Raw genomic sequence first — 20119 nt, 5'->3', positions numbered from 1 at the left:
ATTCTCCGTTTTTATTCTTGGCTCAGCAAGTGAGGCAGACATTTCATTTACTTGAATCAGAGGGTAGAGACTTAATTTACCAAGTGCTGAGAGTGGAACAAAATTTGTTAAAAGACAATCAGGTTTGCTAAAGTTGAACACAAATAGGCGATTGTTTAATGAAGCAAGACAAATCTATGGAACGCTCTCAGAAATAAAACTAGCAAAGTATATACACGACGGAAACCAGAGAGCAGAATTTACATTTACAGTGGGAGAGGGGCAAAAACTGCTATGAGAAATGGGGCACCAGGGCTGAATGATATTCCCATTATTTATAGGTATAGAGTGAGTTTTACCCAGACCATTCTTACTAATACAAACCAAAGAAGTACATAGTGGAGAACACATTTTTCAGATACAAAGCATAATCATTAATCATTTTACTTACCATTTTGGCAGGTATGGCATCTGTTATCCAAAATGCTTGGTACCTGGGGTTTTCCAGATAAGACATATTTCCATAATTTGTATCTCCACAAATATATAAACATTAAATAAACCCTATAGGAGTGTTTGCCTCCAATAAGGGGTAATTATATCTTAGTTGGGATCAAGTACAGGTACTGTTTTATTATTCCAGTGAAAAGGGAATCATTTAACCATGAAATAAATCCAATAGGGCTGTTCTGCCCCCAATAAGGGGTAATTATATCTTAGTTGGGATCAAGTACAGGTACTGTTTTATTATTACAGAGAAAAGGGAATCATTTAACCATTAAATAAACCCAATAGGGCTGTTCTGCCCCCAATAAGGGGTAATTATATCTTAGTTGGGATCAAGTACAGGTACTGTTTGATTATTACAGAGAAAAGGGAATCATTTAACCATGAAATAAACCCAATAGGACTGTTCTGCCCCCAATAAGGGGTAATTATATCTTAGTTGGGATCAAGTACAGGTACTGTTTTATTATTACAGAGAAAAGGGAATCATTTAACCATTAAATAAACCCAATAGGACTGTTTTGCCCCCAATAAGGGGTAATTATATCTTAGTTGGGATCAAGTACAGGAACTGTTTTATTATTACAGAGAAAAGGGAATCATTTAAACATTAAATAAACCCAATAGGGCTGTTCTGCCCCCAATAAGGATTAATTATATCTTAGTTGGGATCAAGTACAGGAACTGTTTTATTATTACAGAGAAAAGGGAATCATTTAAACATTAAATAAACCCAATAGGACTGTTCTGCCCCCAATAAGGATTAATTATATCTTAGTTGGGATCAAGTACAGGTACTGTTTTATTATTACAGAGAAAAAGGAGTTCACTTTTAAAAAGTTAAGAGATGTTCTTTCCGTTATTTGAAGCTTTCTTGATAACGTGTTTCCAGATAACGGATCCCATACTTGTACATGCACTAATTAGTGGGCATGTTTAGTGAATTGTGCAAAAGTTCCACTGTGACATTAATAACAGCATTAACACAAGTCAGTTCCACCATTCCAATGTGCCCTTCAGGGTAGTATTAACCTGTTGCCTAACACATTTTAGATGACAGTAAAGAGAATATTTATGTTAGGTTCCTGAGGGCTCCCCTGTGTCTGGTTATAAGACTGGAGATCCAGATCCAGCTGGGAAAAAAGGTACTTCTTATTGTTGTAATGACCATTAGGAAACATATTGAGGGCCTGTAAGGAACTACTTCTAACCATTCTTTCATTTTATTACTTCATTTACTACTTTCTACCCACCTTTCCTGAGAAGGTTGCTGGAGGATGCCTAGCCTCAGACTCAAGCTCTTTTTGAAGGATTCCTGAGCCACATGGAACATAGAATGCCTACTGCATATTATAAAAAAAGATATACATACATACATACATACTGCATATGCTGGGTCTACCTTGGAGCCATCCTAGGGCTGACCTCCCTCTTTGTTTGGCAGGAACATTGCCTAAACCCAACCCCCCCCCCCCTCGGATTTGTCATCAAAATTAGAATATAGGAGAGCTTATTTACCAGTGGTACTGGTGCAAGAGAGCAATGGGACATAAAATTGCAGGACTTATAGTCCATACATTAGTACTCCCAGGTCTGGACTAGGACTGAGGGTCAAAATAGGCCCTGGTATTACAAGTAAACAGAGACCCAAACACCAGCCCAATAAATAGTGACTGACTATGGCACTCCATGGTGCTCCTCTGCTTGCACACTATGGATAACACAGTATGGTAATTTGAAGGGCTTCCCATGCAATGCCCAACCTTCTCATAGAGAGAAGCACTTGGCACCTCTATTTTTGCAACAGTGCCAGTAATATCAATAAATATACATTTTTCTTCACTTCATATTAAAATATAAATGCCATGTAGCACTCTACATAGTACCTATACAGCAGGGATCCCCAACCTTTTATACCCCTGAGCCACATTCAAATGGAAAAAGTTCTTGGGGAGCAACACAAGCATGGAAAAAGTTCTTGGTGTACAAATAATAGCTATAATTGGCTATTTGGTAGCCCCTATGTGGACTGGCAGCCTATAGGAGGCTCTGTTTGGCTTTACACTGGGTTTTATGCAATCAACACTTGCCTCCCATCTAATAATAAGCTCCTACTTTGAGACCACTGGGAGCAACATCCAAGCGGTTGGGGAGCAACATGTTGCTCACGAGCCACTGGTTAGGGACCACTGCTATACAGCATCACATAGCAGCCCCAACGAACATAAAATTCCATTTGCGCACGCGGTACATCTTGTTACTTTATAAATATCCTTCCTTTGCCTCCATACACATGCCCTACAGGCGCTCTGCCCGCTGATTTTGTATTGGATCGCCATAAATCCACTTGTAAAATCGGCCTTATTTCCTAAAGAATTGCAACATCAAAACAAATCTTGTTCTCAGAAGAAGTGTGCAATTTCTCTATGTTGAGACTACAATTTATCTAAATTATAAGGGAAAGCAACACAACATGAAGCCTCATTTCCAGGTAAAAGCAATTTAAATATGATGAATTTCATAGAACAAAAAACACACAATGTTGTTCTTTTTTTCTAAGCCCGGAGATGTGCGTCCGCTAATGGGCATGGCCAGCCTGGGAAGAAAGTTGTTTTCAATAAGTGTTGGTTCCTACAAAGCAGCTGCTTATCTTGTCTAGTGTTGAACATTTTATTTGGTACAAATGTTTGCTTGATTTTCCTGAGCTGTTTCTCAGGAGTTTAACATATTGCGTTGCCGCATCACAAAGCTGTAATTGTTTTATGATTCTAAGAAATGATGTGGAGCTGAGGGACCTGGGGTTTTTTTTTTTTTTTTAAAGAAAGGCACACTGACCAGAACAGAATACCTAAACAATACACTTAATTATTAGAGATGTACCCTGCAAAACAAAGATCATCATGAGGATGGAACATGCTGTTTGCTTGCACAGATACCTTGTTATAATATTGATGCTTGCATCTGGCTAGCAGGCAAAACAATCGGATTCACAGACGGGGGGGGGGGGGGGGGGTGAGGAACTTGCTGTTATGAAAGCCAATGACTAGCCCTAAGCAGAGTGAGGTGATGGGAACCAATAACCAAGCTCCTCTCTTCATATACATTGTCTCTGCTTTTTCAGTCATTATTGCATCTTATCTTTTCTATCTTCTTTCCTTCTGTATTTTATTTCACCTTCTCTTTACTCTCCCTGTTTTATTTTATACCTTCCCTTTGGCATTTCCCCTATAATTTGACCCTTCTGTTTTTCTAATCTTTTCTTCATTTGCCTCCAGTGTCGGACTGAGATGCCAGGGGCCCACCAGGAAACCTTGGACCATAGGCCCACTTTCTAAATTATTATTGCTTCTCTTCTCCCTCAGCCCCTTTATTATCCAAGTCTCTTTTCTCTATTCTTCCATCTCTTTTTCCCATACAGAATAACCATGTAATTGGCCAAATAGCTAGAAGCAAGAGGGCTCACTGACACCTGGGCCCACCGGGAGTTTTCCTGGTATCCCTGTGGGCCAGTCCGACACTGTTTGCCTCTATAATTTATGTGTCTTATATCTCCTTTTTCACCTGTTTATTCTGCCTTTAAGCATTTTCATCTCCCTTAGCTTCTCCCTTCCCTATCTGAATAGTTTCCTTAGGAGTAGAGCAGTCATAATAGGGTTGCAGTGAGTATTACAGTAAAATGTCAAGTGTTTCCTAGGAAACTATAAATAGAATAGTACAGTAGGTTGGTATGGGTGGTCTCCTGTAGGGAGCGCTACATTAGTTGGCCTTGGATAGGTGTGTAGAGCAAATAGTGGGGCATTCCAGTTCTGCCCCTTTGTATGCACAATAATTACTTATGGTTTCTCACCCTGTTGATAACAGCAAAATCAGGGTTATAAATAAACAATCATTGTTGTTGGACCCCTTAGGGTTCTGGCACACGGGGAGATTAGTCGCCCACTTACATTGTGGGATGGCAGGTAAAGGCAACTCGGGGAGATTAGTCACCCGCGAACAGGGAGTCTTGTTGCGGGCGACTAATCTCCCCGTGTGCCAGAGCCCTTATCCTACAGCCCCACATCCCATATTTCCCATAGAGGTTAGAAGTTAGGAATTGCATTTATCTGTTTTCTCTCTCCTTTTTGGCTGAAACCCTTATTCTAATGTTGCTTTACCCCCAGGCACAGGTTGGTGGGTAGGTGGCATCAATATCCATAAAAGAGGACTTTCTGACTTATTTTAATAAACATTTCATTTCAGTAGATAAAATAGATAATAAAATAATGTTTTACCACAAGAGAGTAACATATCTTGAAGCCAGGCTTAGCCACAAAGTGGTCATCAGATTTGAAGGTGACTTTTATTTGATTTGCTTTCGATGTCAATCTTGGAGGAACCTCCTTATGGCCACACCATCTTCCTCGAATAACTGAACTGGTCTCAGAATCTTCCTCCACCTCAACAAAATCATACCTATGGATCAGTCAAATCATTACATCAGAATAAGGGAAAAAAAAAACTGATTGAGACTTCAAAACTACAATTCAAAATGTTTTGAATGAGTCGTGGCAAAATGTGAATGCCTAATAATGGCTGTGATTGGCTATTTAGTAGCCCCATGGGGACTGCTGGCCTGCAGGAGGCTCTGATTGGAGTAAAACTGTGTCGCTGTGCTTCCAAAACTTGTCTCCAAGCCAGAAATGTAAATATGGCACCTAGTGTGAGGCCACTGGGAGCAACATCCAAGGGGTTGGGGAGCAACATTTTGCTCACAAGCCCCTGGTTAGAAGCAGGAGGGAAATTAGAAAAATACAGGCAAAGACTGAATGCAAGCAGGTAAACTCCCGAGTGTTTATTCAACCGTGTAACGTTTCAGGGACACAACCCTTCATTAGACTTAAGAGGCCAGGGTGTGCTGGTTATATGCTTACAGAAGCAGGAGGGCCCACTGATACCTGGGTGCATTGGGTTTTCCTGGTATGCCAGTGGACCAGTCTGACCCTGAAGGCAGCACTGGAAGATCCAACAAAACCATGATAGGATGAGGATGTTTGGGCTCGACTATGGGTGGAACGGATGTGTTTCCAGGTTATCTCACTATAGAATGTATGTCAAATTATTAAAGATATCTTGTAACTTCAGAATATCCTTAATTAGATTGCTACATTGTTTTAAAGCAATTACACGAGAATTGTTTTTTGAAAAACAATGCTTTTCATGGAGAAAGGCTAAAAAAGAAATCACTCCTCAGAGTCACATTTAGGGGCTACTCCTGCGGGTCCTATTCTATCCATCTGCCAAGATGCCTTCTGAAGTGAACAAAAACAGACAAAACAGCATGTTGATGAGAACATCAAAATACTCCTGCAATTTTTGCCTGTGTTGCACTGTAGTGTGCCTTGGACAATAGCTTCCCTACCACTGAATGGGAAGCAACTGCTCCCTTTGATGGAACTGTAGCAGCTCAAATGCCCAGTGAGCCATTGGACTCATGAACAATATACATTCATTCACATTCCAACTCACCTGCATACATCATTTTCTTGCTCTTCTAACCCAAACTGACTGTCAAACGCAAGCTGAATTCTGGTGTTTTCTGCCGAGCTTAGTTTCCATGTGAGCAGGAGGTTTCGGGGATAACTGTTGGGAAAGCGGGGACTGCTTATGCAGCCATTTTCTGTAATGTGAAGGGTTTCTTCTTTTCGGTACAGTTTTGTAAGGAGGTTGCTCTCTACGAAATAAAATACATACAAATAAAAGGATAATTACATCGTTTCAGTTTTGCTAATATTCTGGAAACATCAAAACCTGTAACATTCATAATCGTTTCTTACTTTCCAAAAACAGCTTTCCTTAATATGTTTTGTTTTGAGTGGTACTGAAATCTCTGCAGACCCCATGAGATAAACTATCGCTAAAGGTCCCCATACACCATAAGATCCCCTCGTTTGGCCATGTCGCCAAGCGAGCGGATCTTCTCCCGATATCCCCCACCTACGGGTGGGCAATATCGGGAGAATCCAGGGTTTTGCCCTGGGGCCAAACGATCGAATTATAACGGCGGGTATAGGCAAAGTCGGTTTGGGGACCGCATCAACAAGCCGATGCGGTCCCCGATCCGACTAGATTTTCTACCCTGCCCATTCGAGATCTGGCCAATTTCAGGCCAGATATCGGTCGGGCAGGCCCGTCAGAAGTGCCCATACACGGGCCGATTAGCTGCCGAATCAGCAGCTACTATCGGCCCGTGTATGGGGACCTTTAGCCCTCTTTAAAGGGCAATGGCAAAGGAAGCTCACCTTAAATTCCTGCTTGCTTTAGAGCAGTGATCCCCAACCAGTGGCTCGTGAGCAAAATGTGTCTCCCTACCCCCTTTGATGTTGCTCCCAGGGGCCTCACAGTAGGTGGCTATTTTTACATTTCAGGCTTGAAGACAAGTTTTGGAAGCACAGACACAACTTTACTCCAATCAGAGCCTCCTACAGTCCAGTAGTCCACATGGGGCTACCAAATAGCCAACCACAGCCCTTATTTGGCATCATGTTTGTGGCTCCTCAACACTTGGAAGCTTTAGTCGCTGACAAAGTTGACAGAAGCAGTTTCACAGCATTTGATTCATTGACAAAAATTGTAGGTTAAACAGAAACAGCAAAATGAATGGACAAAACAACCACAAAAGAGGTAGAAAAGCTCATTTGTAATAAGCTATATACCTTCAACAACACAGGGAATCCTTTTGGTCCTGCTCTTTCCCGGTTTCCCTGCCTATTTGCCTATTTATAAAGCTTCTAAAAGTTTCTGGAGAATCATAGCCATGCCATTGCTGTAATAGGGATTGAAGCAGCAACAGTGATGTCATCAAAGTTGTAATATAACGCATAAATCCCATGATTTTAATGCCATTTCCATGACTTTGGAGAGATTAGGGGCAGATTTTTTAATGTTTGTATTTTTTTCTTTTCAACAATTTGAACTTTTAGGGCGGCAGTTACTAACCACTGGATTTTTTCCATTTCTGATGTTTAGCACTAAAAGTCGTAGAAAAAAAAGTTGTGACTAATGATGAGCAAAATTTTTTCACCAGGTATGGATTTGCAGCCCTGAATTTTGAAAGAGGACGACAAGCATGGATTTGCAGCCAATTTCCGAATTTCGCCATTGGCGAATTGTTTTGTGAAAACTCTGCATAAAAATCCAAATTGGAAAAAAAAAATCTGACAGTTAGTAAATGGCCCCCGTAGCGTAGGAATGTACTTAAATTATAATGCATCTAAAAACAGCTTATTTTTGCAATTAGGGGACCAGGGAATGTGCATTGATCAATCCCCCTCTCCCTTTTGTATGCTTGTAGCTAATTTGGCCAGATCAGTTGCACTTCCATTGAATTTGTATACTCTATTTAGCCTTACCCTTTCTGTGTATCTATGTATTTTAGCAGAGTTATTTTGCAGGAAGAATGGCCAAACATCCATGTGGGTTAGCACCCCCACACCCGTCCCTTTAATGGTGGTCTTATGCCTTTAAAAAATGGATGTTGGTTAATGGGCAGTCTTCTCCTTTACAAGCCGCAAGCGGGGGAGGATTAAGTCTGTAGAACCAATGCAGTGGTCTTGCCATTCTCTCTCTATAAAAGCTGAAGGCATGGGAGTGACTAAGCCCTCTGACTCAAACCAGCCCCCAGGTCAAGAATGGCTACTGTGCACGGGAGTGCCAGCCTTTGAAAAATATGACCAGAGGTAAATAGATAGGACCGCCATATGGGGTTTACCTTGACGTGGTATGGTGGCCGTTTTTTGTAAATAGATGCACTAGGATAATTTACTTATGAAACAGGGGACCATGGAATGTGCATTGATCAATCCCCCTCTCATTTTGTATGCTTGTAGCTAATTTGGCCAGATCAGTCGCACTTCCATTGTATTTGTATACTCTATTTAGCCTTGGGGTGCTCCCACAACCCCCTTCTGTATATCTTTACCCTCCCATATAGATTGTAAGCTCTACAGGGCAGGGACCTCCATCCTCTTGTGTTTTTTGACTCGTATCGCAACTGTATCTTTTATTTATTTGTCTTTATAGCAATACTGTGTATTTATCTATTATTATCTTAATAACCCCCTGTTTGTATTAATGTATTCTACTGTACAGCGCTGCGTACATAAGTAGCACTTTATAAATAAAGATACACATACATCTTTTTGCAATTAGCCTTACACATTTTGCCTGTTTCTGTTTTTACGTAATGGGCAATTAACTGGTTTATGCACTTTGGTTCCCCTTGTTGGTTTTTTTTTTCAATTAAATTTGTTTTCATTTTGATTTCATTGTCAATCATGGGGCCAGACAATGTTTGTGTATCCACATTGAGTGAGTAACGCCTACAGCTTGGGAGCCCTTCTTGCTTACTGTAGTGCCTTGCTTGCTAATGGCCACAGGCCTTCTGTTTCATGTTCTGAGTTTGGTTGTTGGCAGTCAAGCAGAGTATCAGTGTGAGAATGTCCAGAACACAACTGCTAACAGATCCAACAGCATTAGAAACATATAAAATGCATGAAATGTGGTTCTAGATGAAATTTACAGATACGTGGAATTGTATAATGGCCAAGAAACTACAGAAGCTCACACGCGGCGCACACAAAGTTTGAGTTTACTACATTCCATGACATTTTATACATTGCTTCTTTTGTTTGATAATCTTCATTTTTCAAATATTTCATCATTCAAAATTAATTTTCTGTACATTTCATCAGTTCTGCCCAGTCAACTGTCAGCCAGATGGCAGCCAGGTGGCCATTCTATTCGGAATAAATGTGGTTGAGCAAATTTTCATGGTTAATACTTTATAAAGAAATAGTAATGGATCCGAGGCAAATTTCGGTGTTTCGGCATTGACAGATTTTTTTCGTAAAATGGCCATGAACAAAAAATTGTCACCCGCAGCAACAAACAAAATTGTCCTTCAACAATACTTGCTTATCATTGTCCATTGTCAAGCTCCTTGCATGGCAAAAAGGAAAACAAGCACAACCGATACCCGCTCTCCTGGAACTTTTGCAATGTCATGTAATGGTGACCCCATAAGGTGGGTCAAGGTCCTTGACAAAAAGAAAAGAAGATGCACAAATCCTAGACAAACTAGAGATAATGTGATTGCATTAGAGGTGCTACAGTACTAGAAGAAAGTATCCTTTGGGCAGTAACGCAAATTAAAACTTCAAATATACTTTAAACAAATAGAAGCCCCTTGGTGGATCTCCGTGCATATTAGATGTTCCAGTAACATTATCATACTGAATTAATAGCATTCATGATGCCCTCAGTAGGTCCTGTAGCTGATATATATATTCAATAATAGATTGGCCCAAAGCAGATTTTAAAATTTAATAAAGCAGTTATGCTCTATAAAGCCACAGCCAAACTCTAAGAGCAGCAACACTAACACCACTTTATCTAGAATTACGCCTCAAGAGCACCATTGACTTATTATTAAGCTGTGCACTCTACACCTGCACATGGGAATCCGTGAAGTTTGCAAATGATTTTGTACGAGCGCACATTTTGCTCTCTATTCTCTTTAGTTTTGTGTATTGGGGCTCCCTAAACTCATCCTCATCTTCGGCCAGTTGTAAGATGGGAGAACAACAGTTTCTCTGTAACTCCCTTCTGGCACAAACCAGTGACTGAAAAACATCCCTCTCCACCACCTGCAATACATAACATGTCTACACTTAGCAATTTACACAGTTGTGCCCTAAGAACAATAACTACAAACCAAATTTGTAGACAGAATAGGAGAATTTCTCTAAAAATACAGATTTTGTAGTGTTGATAGATAGGGTGGGTGAAATTTGGATAAAATTCCCTGCACGTATTATGGCAATACTAATGTCCAAGGATTCTATCCTTTTAAAACTATGGGGGCCTTTTACGGATTTATATTTTTCCAATTCCAACTTTTTTGAGATTTACTATGTGTCCAAATAGCTACAAATCCGAATTCAATAATTCATCAGCTAAAACTTGCTGAGATCAAGTAGAAGTCAATGGCAGAATGGAAAGATCTTTCTTTTCCCTTTAGAAGTTTGGGATTTTTGAAGTTGTTTTTTGTGCAACAATTCAAAAAATTTGAGTTTTTGGGGCAACAGTTCAAAAAAGCCACAGTTTCTCAGAAAATTCCAGTAAACTCATTTCTACAAATGTCATTTTTGTCAAATGACATTTGTCAGATTGGCATTTTATCAGCGCAGGAAAAGTTGCAGAAAATCACGAAACTTGTCCCGCTGAAACCTCTACTTTTTTGAATTGTCACACAAAAATACAGCGTCAAAAACCTCAAAGTAAAGAAGGATCTTCCAGGGAAGGGAAGAGATATCTGCCATTGACTACACAATCTAAGCAAGTTTTAGCTGGCAAATTGTTGGATTCTGATTTCTAGCTGTTTTGACGCATAGTAAAATTCACAACCTGTGTTAGTTAATGGCCCATAAGTCCTTTCCTAACCCCTCTCTCCTGTTACCTACCAGTATCAGACTAGAACACCCATTTTAATATGACTGCGGCAGGAGTGATGTTGGTCTTGGTGGCAGGGTAAAGACCCAATAGGTTGGAGACATAGTTTACCTGGGTGCTTCAGCTTCCAGCCCCAAACTTGACAAAAGAGCTTCAACAGCAAAGGCTATTAATGTCTTTATTTATATAATGCTGACACCACTTAACTTGTTTATCATTCACTTTGGTCTCTAAAGGTGGCCATACACGTGGCGATCCGACGATGTTTCGTACGACCATCGGTCGCACGAAACATCGTAAGATCCGCCACACACCATTCAGGGCTGAATCGGCAGGTAAGGAGGTAGAAACAATAGGATTTCTACCTCCTTCTGCCGATTCAGCTCTGAAGGGAGAATTTTGGTCAGGTGCCTTCTATGGCGCCCGATCAAAATTTTCAAACTTGTCCGATCGGCGAGTCGTCCGATATCGGCAGCTTCCTGCGATATCGGTCGACTCGCCGACATGCCATACACGCACCGATTATCGTACGAAACGAGGTTTCGTACGATAATATCGGTGCGTGTATGGCCACCTTAACCCTGAAGAGGTTACTTTACTTTGTATGGCAGGAAACTAGACTTCCAGGATGAAACCCACACAGATACAAGGGGAACATGCAAATCCCTTTCATAAAATGTTCTAGTTAAACTCAGGACTAGTGATGAGCAAATTTTTTCACAAGGCATGGATTCGCAGGGAATTTCTGAGTTTCACCGTGGCAGAATTTTTTGCAAAACAGGCGCCACTAAGCCACCATGCTGTCAAGTAATATAGTTTCATATTAGCAGAGTTTAGTAACCACTTCCAATCTTTTGTACAAATCTGTAATTTCTGGCTGAACCAGCAAAAGGGAAACCCAAAGGAATCTTATGGGTTAAAATACTGTTCTGACTGGCATGGAGCAGTCAGCAATTAACAAGTAACTAATATGAGGTGTGTTTAGCTTTCACCTGAGTAATTACTCCATGTAGTAGATTAATATACAATGAAGTGTGTACTAACACCTTCCCCAAACTCCAATCATGGACCTGTACCAGGCCTGTTTAATGTCTAAAAGAGCCTGATCATACATATATTCACCAAGACAAGATCATTTTGGCCCTTTACAAAGACTAGGACTTACAGTTTGTTACGGAAAGGCTAAATCTCCAGCCAACATCTTCCCTTGTATTGATACTTTAAGAAGCAGCAACTGCTTTTTAAAAAGGGGACCTTAAGCCTAAAACTGAATATGAAAAGAAAGGCTGAATTTTATAAATTGATCTTATTGTACCAGCCTATAGGTTCAGCAGCCCTATAACAATAATGGTACAGCCCTTCCAAGTTGTACCCCTGATGCGTTAAATTTACGCACCCGGGGGAGGACGTCGGGCAGGGGTAGCGCCGGCAAGGGTCGGGTCCGGGCCGCCGGGGCCCACCAGGATTTTTCCCGGTGTCCCAGTGGCCCAGTCCGACCCTGCCCAGGAGCTTGCCATCTTGCATCTTGTAGTCCATCTTTTGAGAGTCAATGAACTATATAAGCCACTTGATGAGTGATGAAACATTTTTAAGAATACTCAGAAAGTGCAATTGCTTTAGCCTTATCTCTACTAGATTCCGAGTGAAATAGAATTATTCAGAAGTAGCCTGTTGTGCAACATAACCAAAAAAAGGAGAAGGAACTCCCTGTTTGAAGCATGAAATATTACCTGGCACCCTTCTGTATTACTCCATTAATAATTCATTCTAAAATTCCTCTGCAAGTTATCTACACCGGGATTTTGCAACATCAATCAGGCTTCTAGTATCAGTATTTTAGTTCCTAACAAACTGCAGTTTGACTGAACTAACGTCTCCTTTTGATGTTACTGGAGGGCCACGAAAGGATTTCAATAAACATGGTTTTATGTTTAAAAAGAAAAGCAAAGAAGATTCTATTCCTAATATGTTCCCCAGATGTGTTATTAGCTGCACATCCCCATTAGCAGCGATATTGAGGTAGCCTATTTCATTTATTTAACAGTGATTTGTTATATCCTACCGTTTTCATACAGAATGTTTGGGTCCCGGGGTTTTCTGAATAAGGGGTCTTTCCATACTTTGGATCTCTATATTATAAGGGGAAGAGTTACTAAAACTCTTAACATTTCTCTCTGTGTTATTTTTTTAAATTTAATTAAACTCATTTCCACGAATGTCTTACATTTCCTAAAATGTCTAAACTGAAAAAGTCTGTGTGAGTAAAAGTCACAGAAAAGTCTCAAGTGCAGCTTTTTCATATTGTGGCCCCATAACCTCAAATGTTTCGAGCTGTTGCACAAAAAAAAACAGCGTCAAAAATCCAAAACCTCTAAAGTTTTGAGGCAAAAGAAGGATCATTACGGAAAGGGAATGCCATTGACTTCTACATGATCTCAGCAAGTTTTACCTGGAGAATTGTCAGATTTGGATTTTTTTGCCGTTTTGAAGCATACAGAATCTTGGAAAAGTCACAACTTTTTTCCCAGGACTTTAAGCGCTAAAAATCCAAATTGGAAAAAAAATAAATTTAGTCTACTAAATACAATTTCAGTATTAAATAAACCCAATAGGGCTGTTCTGCCCCCAATAAGGGGTAATTATATCTTAGTTGGGATCAAGTACAGGTACTGTTTTATTATTACAGAAAAAAGGGAATCATTTAACCATTAAATAAACCCAATAGGGCTGTTCTGCCCCAATAAGGGGTAATTATATCTTAGTTGGGATCAAGTACAGGTACTGTTTTATTATTACAGAGAAAAGGGAATCATTTAACCATTAAATAAACCCAATAGGACTATTCTGCCCCAATAAGGGGTAATTATATCTTAGTTGGGATCAAGTACAGGTACTGTTTTATTATTACAGAGAAAAGGGAATCATTTAACCATTAAATAAACCCAATAGGACTATTCTGCCCCAATAAGGGGTAATTATATCTTAGTTGGGATCAAGTACAGGTACTGTTTTATTATTACAGAGAAAAGGGAATCATTTAACCATGAAATAAACCCAATAGGGCTGTTCTGCCCCCAATAAGGGGTAATTATATCTTAGTTGGGATCAAGTACAGGTACTGTTTTATTATTACAGAGAAAAGGGAATCATTTAACCATTAAATAAACCCAATAGGACTATTCTGCCCCAATAAGGGGTAATTATATCTTAGTTGGGATCAAGTACAGGTACTGTTTTATTATTACAGAGAAAAGGGAATCATTTAACCATGAAATAAACCCAATAGGGCTGTTCTGCCCCCAATAAGGGGTAATTATATCTTAGTTGGGATCAAGTACAGGTACTGTTTTATTATTACAGAGAAAAGGGAATCATTTAACCATGAAATAAACCCAATAGGACTATTCTGCCCCAATAAGGGGTAATTATATCTTAGTTGGGATCAAGTACAGGTACTGTTTTATTATTACAGAAAAAAGGGAATCATTTAACCATTAAATAAACCCAATAGGGCTGTTCTGCCCCAATAAGGGGTAATTATATCTTAGTTGGGATCAAGTACAGGTACTGTTTTATTATTACAGAGAAAAGGGAATCATTTAACCATTAAATAAACCCAATAGGACTATTCTGCCCCAATAAGGGGTAATTATATCTTAGTTGGGATCAAGTACAGGTACTGTTTTATTATTACAGAGAAAAGGGAATCATTTAACCATGAAATAAACCCAATAGGACTATTCTGCCCCAATAAGGGGTAATTATATCTTAGTTGGGATCAAGTACAGGTACTGTTTTATTATTACAGAAAAAAGGGAATCATTTAACCATTAAATAAACCCAATAGGGCTGTTCTGCCCCAATAAGGGGTAATTATATCTTAGTTGGGATCAAGTACAGGTACTGTTTTATTATTACAGAGAAAAGGGAATCATTTAACCATTAAATAAACCCAATAGGACTGTTCTGCCCCCAATAAGGGGTAATTATATCTTAGTTGGGATCAAGTACAGGTACTGTTTTATTATTACTTATTTAACCATTAAATAATGCACAGACCACTATAGATTGGTTTGCCTACATAATGTGCTGGAAGGCATATGGATTGTAGAAGCAAGAAGCCAACAATATGGATTTCTTGCACTTTCAGTACTGGTTTGTACAACAGACATTTTGGAATTACAGAAAGGATCTTTCATCATAGCGTTTCACTTTTTCCAACAACCCTTCCACAGCCCTTGATCCATCCTGCCTAGGCCCAGTTATCACCAGACAAGCCTGTGAAACCCCATCAACCTTTCAGTAGCCCCTGCGTCCATGATTCAGGAGATAGCCAGCATACAGAATTAGTATATATATGCCCCAATACCCACTGGTTGGCACTACAGGACAGTCTAATGGTAATCTGGAGCATATATGATCTGTGTATTATTGGTAGAATGCCTCATATGCACCACTTGTAACCCCACTGGGAACCATCCCATTACCAGTTACCACATAGCAGGGGGCATTTACAGGGTTGTATGGTTTAGATACTAGCAACCTACCCCAAGGTTAAGCAATTTAGACCCTCTAGACATATTTCTACACTTGAAATGAACAAGGTAGCGGGACAAGACCAATAGCATCGTTCCCCACACAGAAGCCAATGGCTTGACATAAAACCATAAATCAAACTAAGCAACATTTTTGTGACTGGGGAAACTGACTCACGTCCCATAAAAATGAATTAACTGTACTTTCATAAACAGAACAACAGTGGTTAAACTTCTTTTTCAACAGTGTATGAAACATAATATAACCAGCCTTAGCGTAATCGCCGTTCGGTTGAAATACGAGCGGCCAAAGTTCATATCAAGAAAACTGCCAATAAAATTCACAATTACTGAAGTATTCTATTTGGCGTATGGTGGGTATGTTTTAGCTGATTGGTTACCCCACGGTTCACTATAATAATATCTCAAGCCTGCCATAAAATAACAGCGTAATTCTCTATATTCTTGATGTTAATGAGCTTGCTTCAGATTGCTGAATGTACAGAATGTACAGAGCTGAATCCCAGCCATGTGGTAGGTCACCTTGAGGACAGACATCCCAGACAAGCTCCATTTACTCCAAGTTATTTCAGTGCTAGCTCAGATTAGCTGCTGTGTACATATAGCAGCACGACTCTAATAAACAAGTAAGGAAATCTATTTTTTCTTATATATATTTTTTACAATGACATAGCAATACCTACACGTGGGGCAAATGGGGAATGATGCTGCTCTTTTTGCACAGTGAAAAGGCATGCGAGGCCTGACATCTGAATAAGACCAATTAAGTATTTATCAAAACAGGATCATTTTGGGCCTCTACAAAGGCCAATGGGCTTTCACTTTGATCCAGAGAGAAAGAATTGCCAGCTAAAATCTGCCCTTGCATGGATTATTTACACCAGTGATCCCCAATCAACACGTTGCTCACCAACCCCTTGGTTGTTGCTCCCAGTGGCCTCAAAGTAGGTGTTTATTTTTGAATTCCTGACTTGGAGGCCAGGAAGTTTTGGAAACAGAGCCTCCTGTAAACTTTTCGTCCACACTGGGCTAACAAATAGTCAATTACAACTTATTGGTCACCCCCTAGGAACTTTTTTATGTTTGTGTTGCTCCCCAACCACTAAGAAGCTCAAAAGCCTTTAGGTTGCAATGATGATACTTGCTTTATATGCATAATTTACTCATTGATTTACTCTATGTGCTACCCAAAGGGAATGGCTTCAAACCTACATCTGGAATGAATGAGCAACAATGTAAGAACTGGATTCACTTCAAGGTATAACCAAAATGCTTGCAGGCTTGGCTTTATAGAATCAAAATCCTACTTGCACTTTGTTCTGCTAATACCAATTGTTTGAATTAAGGGCCAGTAGGCCTGCAGGAGAAACAAAAAAGTAATTTGGGTATTTAATTTGGGTTATCCATAGTTTCAATGCAAAATACCTTAGATTTGTAAGCTGGAGAAGAACCATAGAAGAACCCATCAACCTGGAACCCTTGCTTCTTCAGGTCTTTTTTGCTGTTATTTATGTTTGAATTGTATTCTAAACTTAAACTGCATGTTTTCTCTTTTATTACCTCTTATATTGGTTGTATTTTGTGTGTGTAATATATACACCCATCAACTGTATACTGTATACTGTATTTGGTGTTTTATATATTCATGTTTATTATTATAACCAATGACCTTCCTGGTTGTTGTTCCATCCCAGTATTTCTGGGAACCACTCTCGCCTTCTCTCTAGTTACACAGTCCTGCCAGTAACATTTTGCCAGTGCATAACCTTAATGAGAAAACCTTGGCCTGACTGTGTAGTAACATACAAAGACTGCTGACAATGGTTATTTATTTCCTAAGTAATTAAGAACTTTCCTGAAGTGACTAGCTATCTTATAACAAATAATATCACCAAAGCATCATAGATATCTGGGAAAAAAAAGTTTCAGGTTTCAGGTTTCAGGTTAGTTGTTTCCCTGTGCTAAATATTGGGGTTTCCCTTTTTAAGTACAGTATAAGCTTGGCAAGTCTATGTCTGAGCAAAAACAAAAATAGGACATCAAGCACTCTGGACTAGAAGGCCTGCTAAAATACGATCTTTATTTTTTCATATTAAAAACAGTAGTGCCTGACGCGTTTTGTGCGTTAAAGCACTTAATCATAGGTCTATTGTTAAGTGCTTTAACACACGAAACGCGTCAGGCACTACTGTTTTTAATATGAAGAAATAAAGATCGTATTTTAGCAGACCTTCTAGTCCGGAGTGCTTGATGTCCTATTTTCGTTTTTGGAGATATCTCCCTTCAGCTGCGGGTTCGGGGCCTTGAGCACCCGGACCACTACTGGACACCGGTGAGCATACTGATTTCTCTGATTCAAAGCCGTATATGAGATTGAGATTTGAATCCTATGTGCTGGGCTCGGGGTTTTGATACCCGAGCCTAAATTGATTATTTGGTACATATTTTGCTTGTATACCTCTAACATAAGTCGGTGGATAGGTTATTTACTGATTTATCTATTAATTTATTTATTTGCTTGTTTATTAGTTGTTTATTTACTTTATTCAGTTAATTTTGTTTGGAGAAATCATACTGAGTTCCGCTCTTAGAGCGCTTTACTATGTCTGAGCAACCCTCGTGTAACTTTTGAAAGCTTAGATGCTTAAGTCCATTCCTCAAGCCAAAGCATAGACCTGGGATGGTTTTAGTGTCCTCTCCAGAATACATATAAACTAAGAAAATGCACAGGACAAGTGCGTTCTCTTCCCTACAGTAAGATTGCCTTCGCTTATTATAAAAGATCACTTTTCCATCCCTATAAACAAGGATTGTTTTGAGTTTCCTTTGGTTATGACCATGTATTCACATCATCTGGGAAAATAAATGAATCCGTTCTTAATGAATTTATATTTGTGATTAGCTGCATCAAAGGGAATAAAATTCAATTAATTAATCTTGACTCTTGGTGGTGTTTGTTCTCATCTGTGAAAAACATTTTGTTCTTAAAATTAGGAAACCACTGAGGCCTAAATGTCGTATTTAATGTAATAATGTCAAGAATACTAATTATTTTTTACTTAAACAGAGAGGGAGGGCATAATTCCCTCATATTACAGAAGATAACTCAAAACAAAACAAATCACCCTCTCCTGCTCCCATATATTCTAATTATAACAGTATCACCGGTTGGCTGTCTCAAACTTCTACATTTACTCACAAAGGAAGTCTATTTAGGTCTATTTAAGAAAGTGTTAGCGGCAGATTTACAAAAACTAACATTTCTCATGTTTTTATTTTTAAAAATTCAACTCACTTCCACGAATGTCTGACATTTACAAAAAAATCTGAACCGAAAAAAGTCAGCACAGGGAAAAGTTGCACAAAAACCAGCGGCAAAAGTCTGAAACCTCTCAAGTTTTGAGGCAAAAGAGGGATCTTTCAGAAAAGAGAAGGGACATCAGCAATTGACTTCTACATCTCGGCAAGTTTTAACTGACATATTGTTGGATTCTGATTATTTTTGGAGAAATTAGGGTTGATTCACTAAAGGTCGATAAGTTGTATCGCACGTTTTTTGCGTAAAAATTGATGTGAAAAAAATGCGTGCGTTAAGTTGCATATCGCATGCATTAAATTTTGTGTCAACGCATTGCGTTAATTTGCACACCGAAATAACACTAACGCATGATTCACAAACACTTAGCCGCGCTAAATATCGCATTTCTCTGTGCAAAAATTAACACCTACTTGAGGCAGGCGGTAATTATAGAAAAGTACAGTAAATGAGCTTTTGGCAACACAATAAGGACTTTGCAGTGGGATTTATTCAAGTCTGTGTTGGCCCCAGAGTGATGCAGCCGCCAGTTTGCAGGGAAATGGGCATTTTCTTAAAAGTAGTTTTACAAACGTAATGCTGTGTATGGCTAATATGGCGTGCGTTTTTTTGCACGCGGCGACTATTTGTGCGCAATGCGTTCATTAGCGCGCGTTCCATCAAATACCGCACGAAAATAGTCTTCGCGACTTAAATAACGCAAACAACATTGAGTCTAAATTAACGTAAGTATCCTTTTAGTGAATCGTGCATTAAGACCAAAAATTAGACACGATAAAATTTTTAACGCATGCTATAAATAGCACTCGAAATATCGGCCTTTAGTGAATTAACCCTATTGTGACTTTTTCCCCCGCAACTTTTCGAGCTAAAAATCTGAATTGAGAAAAAAAAATCCAGTGGTTCATTAATGGGCCAATAACGCATGATCACGTGACCTGACATGTTCAGTTCGGCCAGACACTTGGATTTGTCTGGATATGAATCCTGCTGAAAAAGGGGCAGATTTAGCTGAATCCCAAACCCACTGTAGGACTTGGTGCATCCCTAGTCCCTACTGTAGGAAATGTTCACCTGTCGCGTTTCATGCATTTTCATGCCCCATTCACTTACTGAATAGGGTATGTACCACTATGCTCCTCAAAGCTAACAACAACAAAAAGTTCCTATAGCAAATGGTACATGCGCCCCAATTCGCTTCGACGAAAAATACGAGAAATGACAGAAAAGCTCTCAAAAAAATTGTGAAACACATTTGTTGCGCAACGTTGTT

General features: G+C 39.4%; 1 protein-coding gene across 1 annotated transcript in view; it reads right to left on the bottom strand.

The window, feature by feature from the left end:
* pdgfd (platelet derived growth factor D) overlaps positions 1 to 20119 on the bottom strand; it is a 117836-nt gene that overhangs the window by 58299 nt on the left and 39418 nt on the right. The window contains exons 2-3 of the mRNA XM_002934934.5: positions 5992 to 6196; positions 4758 to 4938 (exon numbers count right to left, since the gene is read on the bottom strand). Of these exons, the coding sequence (XP_002934980.2) occupies positions 4758 to 4938; positions 5992 to 6196 (386 nt within the window). The remainder of the gene's footprint in view (positions 1 to 4757; positions 4939 to 5991; positions 6197 to 20119) is intronic.

This window comes from Xenopus tropicalis, chromosome 2 (genome assembly GCF_000004195.4).
Source record: "Xenopus tropicalis strain Nigerian chromosome 2, UCB_Xtro_10.0, whole genome shotgun sequence".
Taxonomy (NCBI): Eukaryota; Metazoa; Chordata; class Amphibia; order Anura; family Pipidae; genus Xenopus; species Xenopus tropicalis.
The sequence above is the reverse complement of the archived record's forward strand: the minus strand, read 5'-3'. Positions and strand labels throughout refer to the sequence as shown.